This window comes from Rhinatrema bivittatum, chromosome 6, assembly GCF_901001135.1.
Source record: "Rhinatrema bivittatum chromosome 6, aRhiBiv1.1, whole genome shotgun sequence".
Lineage (NCBI taxonomy): Eukaryota > Metazoa > Chordata > Amphibia > Gymnophiona > Rhinatrematidae > Rhinatrema > Rhinatrema bivittatum.
The window spans coordinates 18,173,404-18,192,461 of record NC_042620.1 but is presented as its reverse complement, the minus strand read 5'-3'; the positions used below and the strand labels follow the sequence as shown (position 1 = coordinate 18,192,461).

Genomic DNA, 19,058 nt, shown 5'->3' with positions numbered 1-19,058 from the left:
TCGTCACCTCCCTGACCAATCTCTCTCTCTCACTCACACCCCTCACTGACCAATCTCTCGCTCTCTCACACACACACGCTCTCACTCACACCCCTCACTGACCAATCTCTCTCTCTCACACACACCCTCACACCCCTCACTGACCAATCTCTCTCTCACACACACACCCCTCCCTGACCAATCTCTCTCTCACACACACCCCTGACCGACCTCTCTCTCTCACACACACACACACCCCCTCCCTGACCGACCTCTCTCTCTCACACACACACACACCCTCCCTGACCAATCTCTCTCTCACACACACATTCCCCTCCCTGACCAATCTCTCTCTCACACACACACACACCACTCTCTGACCAATCTCTCTCTCACACACACACACACCACTCCCTGACTAATCTCTCTCACACACACACACACACCCCTCCCTGACCAATCTCTCTCTCTCTCACACACACCCCCCTCCCTGACCAATCTCTTGCTATCACACGTTTTCCCTCTCTTACTTACACACTGGCTCACTCTCTCACTCACCCCCCTCCCCCCGGCACTCATGGCAGCTAGAGCACAAGGCAGTAAGAGAGAAAACATGTGTGAGAGCAAGAGACTGGTCAGGGAGGTGACTGGTGTTTGTGTGTGTGTGTGTGTGTGTGTGTGTGAGACTGAGATGGGCCAGGGAGGTTATTAACAACTTGTCACTCGCAATCACAAAAATAAAATATTTTCTCTTAAAATAAAAGAATGTTTCTAAAACACATAGGGCACTTTGAAACATCCTCATATATGAAAAATACTAAGTGGATCAATTTTGGATTTCTAGCAGGGGCTATTGGACATGAACTCCCAGTGAGCTTACAAGCAATCTCTTGCAAGCACAGACTTCGTCTAGCTCTGCCATGGGAAAGGAAGCCACCAGGATCCTTTCTCCTGCAAAGTGGCATTAGCCCAAACATTTAACTTTGCTCATTTATACTTTTGCTTTTTAAATGGAAAAACATCTATTTCTTTGGCCTCTATTCTCTTCCATCGCTTCTATGGGGAAAATATCCACGAATACAGTGAGTACCCTGGAGTTCCCGGTGTGCGATATTTACCACTCTCACTCTTTTTCTCACACGCAACGCATCCCTCATTCATTCATTCATTTAATTGATTTCTGGTTTCCTGTTCTCCATATTTCGGTTTCATGCAAACAACTTTGTCACAATCAAACTGTGAACAAAAACCTGTTTTAGAGTAGTCTGCCAGGAAGAGATTCTTAAAACCTGGGGATGTTTGTACAGTTTGCAGGGCTTAAAGCCTTGGTGGGGATGACGCCGCCCAGCCTTGCAGAGGAGCTCACAAACTGCAGCTCGTGCTCTGGGCCAGAACCTGCATTTCCCCCCTAGTCTTAGCCTCCATCGCTTCTTCCTGAAACATCATCCGTGCTAAGCGGCTTTCACCTCTGGGGTGAAAAGCCGCTTAGCGGAGCGGACGGCTGGGTTCTCAGGCACCGCGTGCAGCGTCCGGTCAGAGGCACCGACCGGAAGCTAAAGGTCCACGGCAGCGGCAGAAACATGGCCCGTTCTTCTTCCCACGTGCTCGGTAAACATCACTTCCTCTTCCGGGCCGCAGGGACAGGAAGAAGAAAAGGCCGTGTTGCTGTTGCCGGCTTCCACAAACGGCGCTGCTGTTCCACTCCGGGCTTGAATGTGCTGTGATAGCACGGGCAGGAACGGCAGCAGTGGTCATTGAAGAATTGTGTGCATCTCGCTGGGGGTGAGGAGAGGGAGGAAAGAGCAGCAGGAGACCAGGAAGTGTGTAACGTACCTGCCGGTGCTTGCCGACATACCGGTTGGGAACCACCGTGTTAGAGAATTCAATTAAGAACTCAGAACTACATCTCCTTCATGCAATGGACAAAACTAGAAGTGTTTCAACATAACGGCGCTATGTGGTCATCCTTAAATCTACATGTATATATCTTAGCTAGCTATTTGTTTTTCATTCTGATCATTTGATTTTCTCATGTTTTCATCTGTTCTCCATTCTCTGGGGAGCAGCTCCTATTTAGATTAGGCTTTAAATGTAATTTTGCACCGTCTCCCACATAAGTTAGTAACTGTGCAGTCCCTCTCTCAGGCATGATGTTATTTGTCCTCAGGCTTTTCTCTGCCTCTTTGTAGGCTATGGATGCTGCGCCTTTATGGTTCATTTTGAAACCTCTTGCCTTAGGGATCATCAAAATTGGTAGTTACATAGAAATGTGATGGCAGACAAAAGATCAGCCTGCCCAGCCACACCATCTTCAGTAATTCAGCTTTATAATCCCTACCACTCCCTCAGGGACTCTTTGTGCTGATCCCAACCCTTCTTAAATTCTGATACTGTCCTTGTTTCCACCACCTCTACGGGAAGATTGTTCAATGCATCTGTCACGCTTTCTAAAGAAATATTCCCTTGGATTACTCCTGAGTCTATCCCCTCACGTTCTCATTCCATGACCCCTGATTTTAGAACCTCTTTTTTTTTTCCACTGAAAAAGGTCTATGTCTTCTGCATGAAAACCTTGGAGATATTTAGACGTCTCTATCATATCTCCTCTGTCCTGCCTTTCCTCTAGAGTATACATGTTTAGATCTTTCTGCTCCCATATGATTTAAAGCAAAGACCACTGATCGTTTTAGTGGCCACCCTCTGGCCCGATTCCAGCTGGTTTATATCCTCTCTGAGGTGCGGTCTCCAAAATTGTACATGATATTCCAAATGAGGTCTCACCAGGGACTTATGCAGGGGCACTATCCCCTTCTTTTTCTTTTTTAGTTGACCATTCCTCTCCTTATGCATTCAAGCATCTTTACAGCTTTTGCCATCGCCTATTTGGCCACATTAAAATCCTCAGATACAATTACCCCCAGATCCCACTCTTTTTGTGCTTAGAAGAATTTCATTCCCTATACTGTACTGCTTTCTTGGGATTTTACAACCCAAACAAATGACGAATACCGGTATATAAAAAAGTTTAAATAAATAAATGACTGCATTTTTTTTAGCATTAAACTTTAGCTACCAGACTCTGAACCGTTCCTTGAGGTTAGCTAGATCCCTTATTTGTTTTCCATTTCTTATTTATTTAAAAGGTTTATATTCTGTTTATATAGATTACAAAACACATACACATCTCAGTAATATACATCACAAAACACAGGAACATTCCAGCCCCAACATATCTCCCATACCAAAGTATCTTTAAAAACAAAAAAATTATCAGAAAAAGCTTTTAAAAATAACAATGCTTTCAACTTCTTCCAAACTAAAACATAGACACCTGCAGCTCCGTTGGCAAGCCATTCCAAAGGACTGGTCCTGTTACTAAACAGGCCTTGCAATTGGCCTAGCTAATTTAAAATTTTACAACCTGGCTTGTAATCTCAGACATATAGAAAATAGAAACATAGAAATGACGGCAGTAAGCCTGTGCCATGTAGGTTACCCCATGCTTACCGGTTTCCCAGAGCATAAAAGTCAGGGCCCTCTGTTTTGTTTGAATCCAATTCCCTGCTATCCCTTGTGCTTATCTGTTTCCCATGCTAACCCTTGTTGTTTGCTGTTGAGTCCAGTTCCCTGTTGTGCTTTGCTGTTGAAGCAGAAAGCAATGATGGAGTTGCATCAACAGTACCAAGGCTTATTGGTGAAGGGTAATAACCGCCACACCATCAAGTTACCGCCATGCACTCTTTTCTTCACTTCCATCCTTTAGCTGTTAGGGTTCCACAGTGGTTTATCCCATGCCCTTTTGAGTTCTTTCACTGTTTTGGTTACCACCACCTCCTCCGGAAGGGCAATCCAGGCATCCACTACCCCCTCAGTGAAGAAATATTTTCTGATGTTGGGGATTGGATTCAAGGGTCCAGATATTATGCTCCCATAGAGATGTAAACAGCCTACTTCGTCCCTCTGCATCCTAGCTATCTCTTACACACATCTCTGGGGTGGTTTTGCTCCCGCATATTAAGAATCGCCCTTTGATAAATCCATCGGTCAAAAAAACATGGAGATATTTCTCCTCTTTATTACAACTGAGAAATAAGGTATCTCGATTTTTGCCACTTAAATGTAGCAAAGCCTTTCTACCAGGGACACAATCAGTAGTCTTTTCACAATGGCCCGCTAATGGCTTGAGAAATATTTCACGGTTTTTCGATGAAGAGGGAACTATACATACTTTTCAAACGTTAAGGGATGAATATGACCCTAAATAAAAAGCATTTTTATGCATATTTACAGACTAGACATTTATATACAATCTTTACACTTGAATGATTGGAAGCAAGAGAATAGACTGGTATCAGACTTCTTTGATATTTCTGATCCTTCTAGACATACAATTTCTTTCTGGTATAGGCTATTGATAGATAAGGTGGAATCTAAAACTTCTATAATGATTTAAATGCTTTGGAAAAAGACTTGGGGATTACTTTTACTCCGGAAGAATATGTAAAATTGTTCAAACGAGTAAGATCACTTACCTGCAAGGTTAATCTTCGGGAATTGCAATACAAATTTCTGATGCGATACTACAGCTCACAACATAGGGCATTTATTAATATGCACTTGTTCAATACAGACTGATGTAAAAAATGTGATACAGCAACAGGGACTTTGGGACATTGCTTTTGGGGTTGGCCTAAGATTTGCCTAATACTGGCTCTGCATAGTGCAATACGTTGATGTATCCACAGGTGTTATATTACCGTTTACTGCTAAAATACTCCTTTTTGATGTTTTTCCAAATGTTGAGTTTGAGGATTCTTATTGGAAAGTATGGATACGCAAAATATTAATGGCAAAGAAATTTATTTTATAATGTTGGCTTGCAACAGAACCTCCAACAATTAAGCTCTAGAAGAATCAAATGCATCAGCTTTGTATGTTTGATACTGAATATTGGAAAGAGTCTACCAATGATCCAGTGATATGTGGTTTATTTGAAACAATAAAAATTTAACCATAAAAAGGCCTTGCTTCTGGTTTCTTGAAGACGCACCTATTTTACTGATGGACCTATCAGAAGACACTTTACCATGGATCTGAGACTCCACCCAGATGCATGTTACCAAACCATTGGATAGATCACTTGGCCCATCTTCATTAATGGCACAGAACATCATTTATGTTGCTTTAAACTTTATCCTATAAAGGATTGGCACCGAATAGAACTGTTTTAATGTAGGCATCACATGGGCACTTGTAGGCCTTCCTAGTTTTAAGCTTGCTACCGCATTTTGTAAAAGCTGTAAAGGTTGAAGCCGACAGCTAGGCAGACCCACGTGAAGAGAGTTACAATAGTCCAAGGTAATCAATATAAAATTTTGCACAACTGTCTTAAGTCATTTCTGGTTTTAAAAAAAAATGCTTAAACTTCCTCAATCTCAACTTCAAAAATCATGCTCTGAGGGTTAGCCCCCAACCTGGCCTTTCAATGTCAGATCAGAATCAACCCAAACTCCCATATCTTTCACTGAATTCAGTGGGGTCTAGCTCACTCAAATGACCTCAGTCTTTGCAGAGTTCAGACACAAATTATCACACCAACTATTGAACATCTTTTCCAAAGTTAATTTAATCTCTCTAAATCTTATCACCCCTTATACACTTTTGTGAAAAGTGAAAGGACCTTAGTGCACTGAACACAACCACTAGAACGTTCCATGGAGTATTCTTCAATATGATCATATGTGCATAGAATATTTAATACGTTCCCCCTCTGGATGTGCATTACTCAGTATATCCTTGGGCATCGTTGCGGAACTATTTCAACCCCCTCATCCAACAGATGTGTATAGCGACTTGTTGTGAGATTGCTTACTACTGGAAGACGTCTGCACTCTCAGAAGCATTCCAGTGTTGAGTGGAGTGAACATTTCACTTGTGTAAGCTTACTGTGATCAAACATCAAACGTTGGTGAGATTTAATAAGATCTGGGCACCAGGCAAGCTGAATTGAAATCAGGGTCTTTAAGTTTTCACCAGATCTAGGAGAAATAAACATTATAGTAGTTAGGGAAGGGGGAGGAGTTTTCTGGTCTTGGATGTTATGTCAAACAATGGATTGTTGTATAAATGAGTGACATGATGTTGACTATTGACGTTGGATGTTTATATGCTGTTTCAGTATAATAAAAAATGTAATTGAAAAAAAAAGAATATTTAATATGTGGATGCTTATAAATCCACTGCTCTTATTCCCTAACAGAGTGGTTTGTTGCTTGCATATAAAACCAAATACAATTCTAAAAAGTCACAAGGCGAACTTAACCTAACTTCCAGAGTAGATACTGCCTTCACTCAATGTTCATTCTCCCTGACATGGTCTGTGTTTCAAATTGATTCGCCTTTTTTTTTGGGGGGGGGGGGGGGAGGGACTAGGTCCATGGAAGATGCCTCAGCATCTTTGCTACCTATAACTCCACCTCGGAAGATGCCTCAGCGTCTTTGCTACCTATAACTCCACCTCGGAAGATGCCTCAGCGTCTTTACTACCTCTGCCTCCACCTCAGAAGATGCCTCAACGTCTTTACTACCTCTGCCTCCATCACGGAAGATGCCTCCGCATCTGTTACCTCCACCTCGGAAGATGCCTCAGTATCTTTACTACAAATTCTTAAACTAAAAAAGGAGTTGTCTCTTTTAAAATGGCCAGTGATCTGCATCTGTCAATTATGTCGTTGAGATTGAAATCTCACTCAAATTAAAGAAGCCATTCCAGTTCCTCATTTAGACATGCTGGTTGTACCAAACTTAATTTGAAAATCTAAGACTCAGCTAATTGCTATGACTGTTGTCTCAAATCTCCTAGATCCTAGCAGAACCAGGCTTTGCAAGATGCAGGAATTCCACAAGTATGGAGCCATTCTTCTCTGAGTAGGGCCTCCTCTGACTCCTTCTATGCTGAGTTGAGTAAAGGTTCCTTGGTCAGGGCTCCCCCACCTGTGGCACCAGACTTTGGATCTGCCACAGCCCAGGGGTCACGCAAGGTACTGCGGCATCGAGTGTAGGAGCTGGTGCGCTCCGAGGTGCATGCCCAAGCATTTTCACCCTCTAAGTGGGGCTCATCAGAACAGAAGAAGTGCTATTTGGCTCCTCTGGGGCCAGCAGTGCAGGAATCATTGGCACCATTGACTGTTCCTGGAGCTAGGAGCACAGTTGACACCAATGCCAGTTGTAACCCAAGCACCATTACATCCCAGTGGGACTCTTTGCACCTGCCATGTTCTTTTCTGATAGTTTTGCCTCCATCTCACATTCTTTCTGAATCCTAGGGCTTCTAGGGCCCCTTAAATGTTGTCCCTCTCACTATGTTTGGAAACTTCAGACCCTATATGCTCCATTATACCTTTTGGTATCCATGTGACCCTTAGCCCAGGAGCAGACCTTTACCTGTAGTTTGGTATGTGCTTCTCAAGATGATCATCTTATACTGGCTTCAGATGAGGCTATCTCTTCTCCAGCTCTGGCCCAGAGGCATAATAATCCTTGAACCACGTAGCAGAACTGGCAGAGACTGTCTTTACCTCTTTAGCATGCAGTGACAAGGAGGGCACCCTTCAGCCTCTTCTGTTTAGGTTGTTAGATTTGTTCTCTCAAGAGGGAGTCATTCCTGCTTCTGTACTGCAGAACTACCATAAAAAATCAAAGCGGTGGAAACTAGCCCACCCCAGTTGGGCAGGCCATCCCTCTCTGTGAAGGAGTCAAGCCGGTATTCTCAGGATAAGCGCAGGGCACGGCCAACTGGGACCTGCCCCAAGATTTTTTCCCTCTGAGATGACAGAGGTATCTGACCTAATCACCATCATTTTCATTTGGGTCATGGGTTAACTCGATTTGGAGGAGGGATCTACGTGGATCCCTTCAGACCCCTTACCTGACCTGCTGGAATATTCATCCCCTTCAGAAGAACATTTGTACTCCACAATCCTGGACAAGTTGGGTAAGGCCATTGGGGTCAGAATGTGTGCACTGAGGTCTTTGATGTACTTTTCTGGAAACCTCTTTAGAACCAGAAGTGAACCCAGTTAAATTAAATCCTGCAGGCAAATGTGAGGTAATCCAACCGCCTGTTCCCCCACCCTCTGGTGGCGAGGAAATTGTATCTTAACTACAGAGTACAAGCAGCTCCTGGTTTTGGTGAAGTCCAACTACCACACCAAACTGTGATGATAGAGTCAATATTTAAATGGGCAAAAAAGACTAGGGGTTTTTTTCTAACAAGCCCCCAGGTATGAACCCCAGGTTGCTGAACAGCTTCAGGAAGAACATCTTGCAGTTTTATGCTAAATGTCTGCATTATGGCTCATTAATGCTTAGATGACTGCATCAACAAGTTGAAGCCTCTGATGGAGTCCCTGGAAAAGTAGCAGGAGAGTTATCAGGCTTTTCTGGATGCAGAAGAGTGCAAATTCCATCTCATCTGGTCAGTGTACGAGTCCTTTGACACTGCAGTAAGATCTTTTGCAGGAGTTGAATAGCCTAGTTGAGAGCCAGCAGCCTACGTGAAGACATTCATGACAAGCTGATGTCCCGTGTTCTGAGTACAATCCCTTCAGGAGCAAGTTCAGTGAAACTATTGCCAAGATTAAGGAGCAGCATGTGTCCATTTAGTCTTTGGTTGCAGGAGCTGACCAGCCTCCTTCCTCTAGACGTTATGTCACTTTTAAGTGCTTCTTCTTACAAAGATGCCCCTTCTACCAATTTCAATAGTATCGTGCACTACCCGACCTGCTACAATAGCAGCTTCCAGATACCCATGTGAGAGATGTCCCCATAACCGTGACCTTATTTTTGATGAGACATGTGCTTTGGACTTTGACCCTTATAGTATGTGTTAAGGATTCAGCATTTCTTTGACAAGTGGTGGAAGATCACCAAGGAACATTGAGTCCTCAAAATTGTGGAGACTGGTTATTGAAGCTTCTCCCATCCTCCAGCATTGCACTAATGTTTAGCCTTCAATCCGGATCCATCTCATTTGATCCAACTTTGTCTCAAGGTAGAGTCGCTTCTCACCAACAGGCAATAGAATCTGTCCCTCCCCGAGGATGTGCCAAGAAGTTCTATTCTCATTATTTTCTTATCCCCAAGAAATCGTGGATTGAGTCCAGTCCTGGATTTACAAAGACTGAACAAGAGTCTAATAGGGAGAAGTTAAAGATGAATACCCTCCACACCATCCTACCCCTCATCCAAGTGGGAGACTGAATGTGTACCCTTGATCTGAAGGATGCATATGCTCATATCCCTATCTATTCACTTCACTGGAAATACCTCAGATGTGTGATGGGAACATCTCAAAAACAATACAAGATTATCCCCTTCTCATCTATCTGGCCCCGAAGGTCTTCACAAAATGCCTGACTATAGTAGGGGCACACTTTCATTGTCAGAAATTGTTTTTCCCTTACTTGGATGAATGGCTGGTGTTGAGACTTTCTCAAGCAAAGATGTTTTACTCCTTGGAGAAGATCATCCAGTACCTTCAGTCACTAGGTTTCATAGTCAACTTTGTCAAGTCGAATATTGTCCCTGCCCAGAGAATTGAATTATCGGGGCACGGATAGACTTCTTGGAAGAGAAAGCTTTCCTTCCATTAGAAAGGGCAATTTGTGGCTGAGTGCTAGTAAACAACTTGCTGCAGTGAGATCAAATCCCGGTCCAAGCAATCTGGGTTGTCCTCAAGCAGATGGTGGCAGCAGTCCATGTGGTCCCCATGACTTGCCTGAACATAAGTGTTCTCCAACAGAGCCTCCACTTTCAGTGGGATAAACCGCGTCAACACTTGTCACGTGTTATAAGAATAACCATTGTGATGAAAACGTCCCTCTATTGGTGGGAAACAGAGATCCTGGAAACAATTTTTACCTCATCAAGTAATTTGCAACAGATGCATCTACCAGAGTGTGAGGTGCACGTACAGGCTTCTTCCAAACTTGGGGGATTTGATTAATGATGGAAAGTCTGAACCAGATTAACCTCTTAGAGCTGTGCACCATTCGGCATGTGCTGAGAGTATTCTCTCATCTCCTTCAGGGAAAGCAAATTCTGATCCATGCAGACAATCAAGTGGAAATATTCTGTATGAACAAACAAGGGGGCATAAGATCTTGAACATTCTGCCAGGAGTCTTGAGGATTTGGGAGTGGGCTCTGTCACGGGACTTCTCTTAAAGCAAATTATCTTCCTGGAGTCTCCAACGCACTGGTAGATTGCCTCAACAGCATTTTTTTACCCCACAAAGTGGTCTCTGGACCAAAGTGTAACAAACGGGTTGTTTGATCATTTAGGTCAACAATCAATAGACTTGTTCACAGAAGAAAGCAATAGGAAAGTTGGCACATTTTGCTCTATTCTTCAAGGTAAATTCATATCCACTTTGGATACATTTTCTTCTCAAGTGGGATATACATCAGCTCTATGCTTTTCCTCCACGTCTGTTGTCAGTGAGGACAGTGCAGAAGGTACTCAGGAACCAGGCACAACTTATCCTCATTGCCCTTGTTTATCCCAGACAAGTATGGTTCTCTTACCTCACCAAGCTGTAAGTCTGTCCACCTGGGAACCGACCCACCTGTACGAATTCAAGAGCAGGGTCATCTGTCATCCGAGTTTATCCTCCCTCAATTGATAGTGTGGATATTGGGCACATGATAGTTTCCTCATTATCCCTTTCTAAGGAGGTTGAGGACATTGTGATTTTGGCCAGAAAGCTATCTATCAGAAAAGCATATGACTTTAAACGGAGGTATTTCTCATCTTGGTGTCAAGCAGACTTCCTGAATCAGTCTTCCTCTGCTCCCAAAGATCTGCTTTAGTACTTGTTCCTCCCTCTCCTCTTTGGATTTCAGTATATTGTCAGTCAAAGTGCATCTTGGTGCCATTGCTGCTCACCACCCTCAAGTGGATGAACAGTCTATCTCCATCCATCCTCTGGTACATGTACCTGGATAACTTTAGCTTTTAAAAAAAAGATGTTTATGGACCTTCGGGTTGGATCCCACAGCCCCCCACTCTACAAAACACTTTGAAATACGTGCAGCCTAGCGCCTCCACCCCCCCAAAAAAAAACCATTTAAAAAACAGAATGTCATAGCATTCTGAAGTCAGCTTCCCCTCCTTCCATGATATTTTTGGAAAAGTCCCTGACATCATTTAGGTCTTCCTGCCCACGGGGCCTGGGCCTGGTCTATAGCAGAGCTGCTGCCGCTAAGATCATCTTTCAGCCTGCAGGGTGTGGGAATCCTACGGGCACGTTATCCTGTGCTGCCAGCATGTTAGGTTTGAACGCAAGGTGAGCCATAGGGCTGTTTTGAGAGGCAATTACTGCCACCCCCAAAGTTTGCCACCTGAGGCAGCCGCCTCACCTTGCCTAATGATAAAGCCACACTTGAGTACTTCTTATGTGCTGATTGCAGGGTGGAGGGCTCTGAGGGATAAATCCTTGACTTCCCCTTGAGCTTCGCCATAATTAGGAAAATAGGTTTTAAGGAGAAAAACAAAGCAAGATGCCTCAGGAGCTCCATGCATCTACCGCCTCCACACCAAAGCTATCTTGGGTACCAGCCTTCTTAAAATTAAAAATAAACATTTTTTTCCAGGAATTTTTGCTGGTGGGGGTGGGGGATCTTCGGGCCCATCTGTTTGATTCTTAGTAGATTTGGTTGATGAAAGCTTGGGAACTTGTTGAAGAAAATTACAGCAAACAAAAGAAAGCCAAACAAGTATTCCGGCAAGAAAGAGAGGCAGGATGACCTTGCCTTCACCTCTTGTTCCTCTGTTTTTAATGATGCTTAGCTAATGGCTGAGGAGAGCGGAGAGGAGGGAGATATTCCATCACAGATGTTAGGAAGGAGGTTTAACAACAGGTTTCCTAATAAGTGGTGTGATGACGGGCGAAAAATGTGGACCCCCCCTGCCCGAGGTGGAGTTGGCACAACCTGAAAGGGCGAACCCTCGCAGGTCCCCACTGTCGGGAGGCGAGGCCTGGCTGTTGCAGGGGCCGGCTGGAGCTTCACCAATACCGACCCCGTTCTCCGCAGGTTGAGCCCTTGGGTGCGGGGGCCGGCTGGTCTTAGGTGGGCCCCTGTGAAGATGGTCGGGTAGCAGCCGGGAGGGTCGTCCAAAGTCTGTCCAAGATCAGAAGCCAAGGGATCGCCGATAGCCAGTCCAGATTCAGAAGCCAGAAGAGTCACCGAAAGCCAGTCCAAGGTCAGAAGCCAGAAGATCCGTCCGCAGGAACCAAAGGATGGGAGGTGGAGCAGGATTAGGACTCGGAAGGCAGGAACAGGAACCACGCAGCTCAGAAGACTTCACCAGAGCGAAGCAGACTCGTTGCCAAGTCATGGAAGGATCAGAGAGGCGGACCTAAATAGGCCTGAGCTGATGATGTCATCAGGGAGAGGTCCCGGAAGTTCCTGCTGCTGGCCCTTTAAGGATCAGCAGGAGGCATGGCCGAGCGCCTAGGAAGGACCTGACCGGGAGCAGGCTGCTGATGGCGTCAGCCCGCTGCCTGACGCTGCGATGAGGGGGACCGGAAGTCATCCCCCCCCCCCCCCCCCCCCCCCCCGCTGTGGAGCGCGGTGCAAGGATGGTGGCAGGAGCTGTGAGAGAGGAGCAGGCCTGATGCTTGTGGTGGGGGCATCTCACAGCTGCCGTGCTGGAAACGGAGGTGAGGGGGCGCTAACAATAGGTTACCGATGTGTTTCATGTGTTGCCCTCTTTAGTAAAAAAGCAACATTAAGTTAATTTGTAGATTTAAAGGCAAGCACGTGGTAGGGCGGACACATTTGAAATTCAGCTTCCTGTATAGGGGAATGTGCAGGATACAGAGAGTAGCCACAGCCTGTCCCTCGCTGAAGTACACCTTTCTTTTTAAGTTGGCTCATTTTAAATAAACTTTTTTCCTTTTAATTCTGAAATGTATTTTATTTGTTTTATTACTGAGTTATATTATTTATTTGTTATTGGTTTTATTTGATTTCAGTTTTGCTATGTGCGGTTTTTAGTTTTGTTTTTATAATCATTTAATGTATGTTTTACTTTATGTATGTAAAAACGTTCATCGCCTAGGCCTTTTGTGTTAGACGATCCAGAAATTCAAATAAATGTAAATGTAAAAGAGGCCTGACCAGCTTTCGGTGTAGATCTCTTGTGTGCTGCGTAAGTTTACCCATGAAAGAGTCGGTTGTGCAACCATTGGGATGCCACAGGCTGTGGGGGGCAGGGCTGGTCAGGCAAGTTGTGGGCTGCCAGTCAGATGTGTGAGCTTCAGCAGCACTATAGTAGCTGCAGTGACATCTGGGCTTGAGGACTTGGCTTCCATGCTTTGTAAGGAGCAGACAGGACCTAGGCAGTCGCTCCAAAGGCTCTCAATACCACATGGAAAGCATGAAATTCAAATCATCCCTGACTGCCATATGACAGTCCTAGAGCCAAATCGACTTTAAACTTTTAGCACTCCTGCAGCGGCTAGGGCTGTCCTCGGAGTGCTACAGAACGTGGCAGAAAGTAAATTCTAGGCGATGTTAATGAGAGCACGTTTCTCGTATGTCTGCAGGTGTGAAAGTTACGATTCCAGTTTTCACTGCCACTGTGAGAGCTCATCTCTTACGGGAAGCATGAAAACAGTGGAAGAGTTTCTTTGTTCCTATTTCCCTCCATGACGTTTAGGTTCTCAGTTTATTTAAAAACATAGAAACATGATGCCCTATCTCGTCTGCCCATCCATACCAACTCCTCGGCTTTACAATTTATTTTTAAGTCGCCTATGTGGAACAGCGTCGAAGGCCTTACTGAAACCCAAGTAAACTACATCTAGTGCTCTCCCCTGATGCAACTTCTGGTCATTCAACCAAAGAAGTTGATCAGATTCTTCTGACAAGATCTACCTCTGGTAAAAAACAAAACAAAACAAAAAAAAAAAACCCTGCTGCCTCGGATCTTGAAATCGGTTGGATCCAGAAACCGTACTCTCCTCTATCTTAGCAGCAATTCCATTAATTTGCTCACCAGGGAGGTCAGACTAACAATGGCCTGTAGTTCCCAGCCTCCTCCTTACCTCCACTTATGTGAAGAGGATCCGCATCCCCTGCTCCAGTTCCCCGGATCTACTCTAAAGAAGCATGGAAAAGGTCAGCCACCGGAGCTGCGAGATCTTCTTTAAGTTCTGTTATTACCCTAATGGGCAGGGAGCCAGAGCCACCTATTCTAAATTCAGTCACGACACCCATATAACCCCTCTTCTGAAACCACCTGCAAGAGCCTTCACACTGCAGCTCCTCACTGCCTCTCCTCTTGCATCTCTCCTCGTGCACTCATCAGACCGGCCACTCCTGTCTGTATCCTTCTCCTCTACTTTCAATTGCCAACCGTCTGCTTTCCACCTGGCTGCACCATGTACTTGGAATAGACTTCCTGAACTGGGTTCTCGTTCTCCCTCGCTTGCCTTACTTAAATCTCATTTAAAAAAAAAACCCCACCTTTTTGAGGCATCGTAACCGCCGGTTGTCCTACTTAGCAGCCTCCTCCATTAATTTTTAACCATTGTTTTAATAAATGAAATTCCCAAAGACTCTTTTGTCCTGTATGTCTCTTTTGTCTTGTAGTGATGAGAGTGGGAGCTGTAAGGAGCAGGGACTGTCTTTCATGTGCATTTGTACAGCACTGTGTGTGTCGAGTAGCGGTATAAAAGGGGTGAGCAGTAGCAGCTGTAGCCCTGCTGTTACGCACCCCATTGTTAAGCAGTTGCTGCTTGACGCTGCCACAGGTGGCCTGACTGATGATGGGATGGTGCGCTGGAATACCTCTGGGCCTTGCCCCTGTCCGTTCTGCTGCTTAGAGAAATGTGTGTGTGTATAATACATGCAACTTTCTAAAAGGGATGCTTTCTGCCGAGGAATGGCGTGAGCAGTTTTGGTTTGCTTTGGGTTTATAGGTCGGCTGGAGGGGGGGGGGGTCAGACTTGGCCTCAGGATCTTGTACAGCGCTGGAACCTCGTACCCTCCCGCCTTCCTGCTTTCTCGTGTTCTGTGTAAATCCCTCCCCCCCCCCCCTTCTCTCGCTGCCCTCTTATGTCTCCTTTTTTTTTGTTGTTTTTCTTTCCTCTCCAGTGTAAGATGTCCCTGAACGGGCAGCGAGGGGAGTGCTGGTGCGTGAACCCCAACACCGGGAAGACCATCGCGGGGGCGCCCACCGTCCGTGGGGACCCAGAATGCCACCTCTACTACAGCGAGCAGGAGGATCGGGCCCTGCCCACGCTGCACGTCCCGTAGCAGCCCCTGAGCCCCCCCCCTCCCACCCCGGGGAGCGCACCCTGTCATGCCAGGGGTTGGGGGGGGGGGGGGGGGGATAATGCCAGATTGTATTTAGGTCTAAAATGTGGCCGGGGGAGGGTGGGTGGAAGGGTTTTGTAGTGCGGCAGCAACGCCCATGGGCCACCGCTCGCTCCCTCTGCCTTCAGGATGGGGCTGAGGTCTTCTCTCTGAGTCTATCTTTTATTAACCAGTCGTTCGGGGGGGGGGGGGTTGGAGGAGGAGGGGGGCACGGGAGACCTCCTGTCTCTAAAGGTTTTGCAAAGTTACCACAACGTTAATTGGTGGTGGACTGCAGGATAGTTTAGGAAAGAGGTTAGTGCTATATAGGGGGAGGGGGGAATTATAGTGCTTTTGGGGCTAAAAGGTAATGGCTGCCGGGGAAGGGGGGAGAGATCTTATTTTTCTAGTTAGAATTAAATCAAAGTCTTAATCAAAATAATAATAAGCTATGGCTGTGATCGCAGAAGAAATTCCTTCTGAAGCTGAACCAGTGGAAATCTTGCAGGTCTCTCCCTTGATTTATTTTTTTTCTTTAATGTTTTTGTTCAGTATATCAGCGGCGGGTGGGGGTTTATGGGGAGAAGGCAGTAAGGAAAGCCAGAATTGCTTTTGTGCAGGTGCATGAAGCCGGGGCTCTCTCTCTCTCCCCAGACCCGCATGGAAGGTTTCCGTTCGCTGCTCTGCACCCCCCCCCCACCCCACATCACACATCTGGTTTCAGATTGGAAGGTGATTGGGGTTTTTTTTTTCCTTTTGCGCCTCCATTTACCGCTCGCTGGGAATGCAGCGTTCTTTGTGCTTGCGATAGCGCAGCGCACTGGGTGACTCGTTAAAAAAAAAAAAAAAAAAAAGCGATCCTCTTATCCGTCAATGCCTGTTAAGCCTGGGTCATTCACTGGGGGGGGGGGGGGGGGGAGCCGGTTCCTGCTACGGGAGCGGCTCCTGATGGTCCCTGAACGGGTGGTGAGGTTGTTCCTCAGAGGATGGGGCTCAGCCAGCCCTTGGGACCGACAAAGATTGCCCCACCACGCATGCTATATCTGGGGGGGATAGGGAAGAAGGGAGAACAGCAGAGAAAAATAGGGAAAGTCTCTCCACCACTCCCCCCCCCCCCCCCCCACCAAACAAAAAATAAATTAAAAAGTGATTCTAATTAGAAACCTTAGTGGAGGTGCTAGAGTGGAGGAAGAGGGAGTGTAGTCCCTAAATTTTCCAAAAATGAGTTTTAGCAGGGCCGAATTGCTTTATAATCAAGGAATGGAGTGTGGTTCCAGCCCGAGGGGGGAAAAAACAGCTAATAGCCTAGGTGTCTCCGAGCCCATCTTTAATTTCATTTTTTTTTTTTACTGCTAAGGAGAAAAATGGAGGCGGCTGCAGGCCTGTCAGAAGGGGCGGGGGGTCTTGGCATGGCAGAGGCACCTGAAAAGGGGGGAAGAAGGTGGGAAGCCAGTTTGTCCAGCGAGTGCCCTGGGTGGCTGAGCTCTGACTCCCTTATCCGTCAGGGACAGGAGGGCGGCGGTCGTGGCAGCGCCAGAAGAAAGATTCCATCACTGCCGTCCAAGCAGAGACGGCTCCTGCTCGCCTCTCCCAGCTCTCGGGGTCATCCTACAGCAGCGCGGCCTTCACCAGCAGCTTTCCGCATCGATTAAATAATCTAATACACTTAATAATAATAATAATCTAAGACCCTTAGAACAGGGATGCTAAGCGGAGTGTGAGGGTGTCGTGGAGAAGGCCGCCTGCTGTACAAAGCCACTCCCTGGTGCCATCAGCTTGAGGGGGTCCCCAGGTGCTTGCGTGAGGGCACTCTTTGTGATACTTGGCCTGGTTTTGGCTCATAACAAGTCCCCCCCCCCCAAATAAATGTGCAGTCCCAACTAAAGTTAGCAATGCAAAACAAACCTTCCGGAAGAAGAAGAAGAAGAAGCTCAAGATCAAAGCAGGGGGTGGGAGTGGGGAGATGAATCGGGCCGACTGCTTCAGACCATGTGCTTTGGAGGGGCATCTGTGGTCACGGTCCCTCCCCCCCCCCCCCCCCCCCCAACACCGTTCCTCTTGTGAACACCAGCGGCTCAAGGGTTGCAGCGGTAAAGGGGTGGATAATTTTCATCTGCTGGGCAGGGAGGAGGTCACCTTGGTGAATTGACCTTGGGGCACCCCCACCTCTCGCCCCAGGGTCCACTCTGGATCAGGGGGTGTGTATCCTTAATAAAAGGGCACATCCCTAGGTTTTTTTCTCCCCCAAAAAATGAGGAAGTGCGCAAAATAGGAAGTAGAAGTGGGCAGTCGGGAGTCGGAGGGTGGAGGGGGAGCTGAAGACGCTCTGTGGCTTTTCTGTAACCGGAGCTGCCACAGCTGGATATTTCGGCCCCTGAGCGGCTCATGCCAAATGCTTTCCTCCCACCTCTTCCAAACAATTGGCTCTCCCTCATTTAAAAGGTTCTCCTAACCTCTGGTTTAAGAAAGAAAGAAAACCTTTCCTGCCTTGTATGTTTTAAGTCTTTCCTGTTCCCTGCCCGCAAAACTTCTGGAGGGTGTCAGGCGCCCACATCTGTAAGTGAAGCCCCTCCCACCCGAGTATGTGAGCGCTTCTGTAAATGCTACAAGCGTGCTTGCTTCTATACCAGTGAGAACACTTCTCTAAAAAGTCAGGATGCGAGCGCCACCCACTTCAGCAGTCGCTCCTGGGGGGGGGGGCCACGCCGGGGGGGGGGGGCTTCTGTCAGGGGTGTGAGCTCTTCACTGACCGATTCCTCTTTCTCTGGAGCAGCAAAAGGGCTTTTCACGTTCAATAAGTTATGAGTTTGAATAAGTAGAGCTTTATACGGATACAATTTATGGCGGTATTAGCATAACCAGAAATTGCATTATATTCATTTTATTTTTTTTTATTTTTTGAATTTAAAAAAAAAAACAAAACCTTGTACCAAACCCATGAGCGTTTGTGGGTGTGGCTCGAGTACCTGTGTGATGGGAGTGCTCCAAGGAGAGGCAAATTTACCATAAAGATCCTGTTCAGCAATCATAGGAAGAAGAGGGATAGGGGACAAGTGATTTTGCTGGAGGGAAGCCACTGGATGATGGTTTTTGGTTTCTGTATTTTGTTTAGATCTGCATAACGCTATGTTGTACAGGGTTGAAGGATACTGTAAATGATTTGTTGCAGTCCCTAAATTTTAGGGGAAAAAGGTATCTGTACTGTGTTAAAAAGTCATAAAAGCTGTATCAAAATAAACAGATAAGCGCACCAGTCCTCGTGTGTGGGTTGTCGCTGGTGGCCGATTATTGCATGTGCAATGTGACTAGCTAAGAGACCGCACTGAGCTGCGACCGTACATATGAATTGATTCTTATGATATGTTTTATTTGCATAAAAAGCTTAAAAAATTGACACAAGTAGTTATCAAATATTGGCTGGTGATTATATGTAAAGCTAACAAAGGGAACTTATACCGGGAGTGCTAGTATGATGGCCACATACATGATAAAAATCTTTGCTTTAGAAGGTTTATTAGACTACATAAGTATATACATTTCTACATGACTGTATACGTTGCTAATAGGATGTCAAACAGCACACTTATCTACTCGTGGTTAGTAGTCTCATTCTACACAACTATATACATTTCTACATGACTATGTACATGGCTAACAGGATGTCATACAGCACACTTATCTACTCGTGGTTAGTAGTCTCAGTCTATACAACTA

At 45.9% G+C, this 19,058-nt stretch overlaps 1 protein-coding gene across 1 annotated transcript in view; it reads left to right on the top strand.

Annotated features, from left to right (window-relative positions):
- Window positions 1–18,597, top strand: part of IGFBP2 (insulin like growth factor binding protein 2) — a 131,834-nt gene extending 113,237 nt beyond the window's left edge. The window contains exon 4 of the mRNA XM_029605113.1: window positions 15,144–18,597. Coding sequence (XP_029460973.1) covers window positions 15,144–15,305 — 162 coding nt within the window. The 3' untranslated portion in view covers window positions 15,306–18,597. The remainder of the gene's footprint in view (window positions 1–15,143) is intronic.
- Window positions 18,598–19,058: the final 461 nt, after the last annotated feature.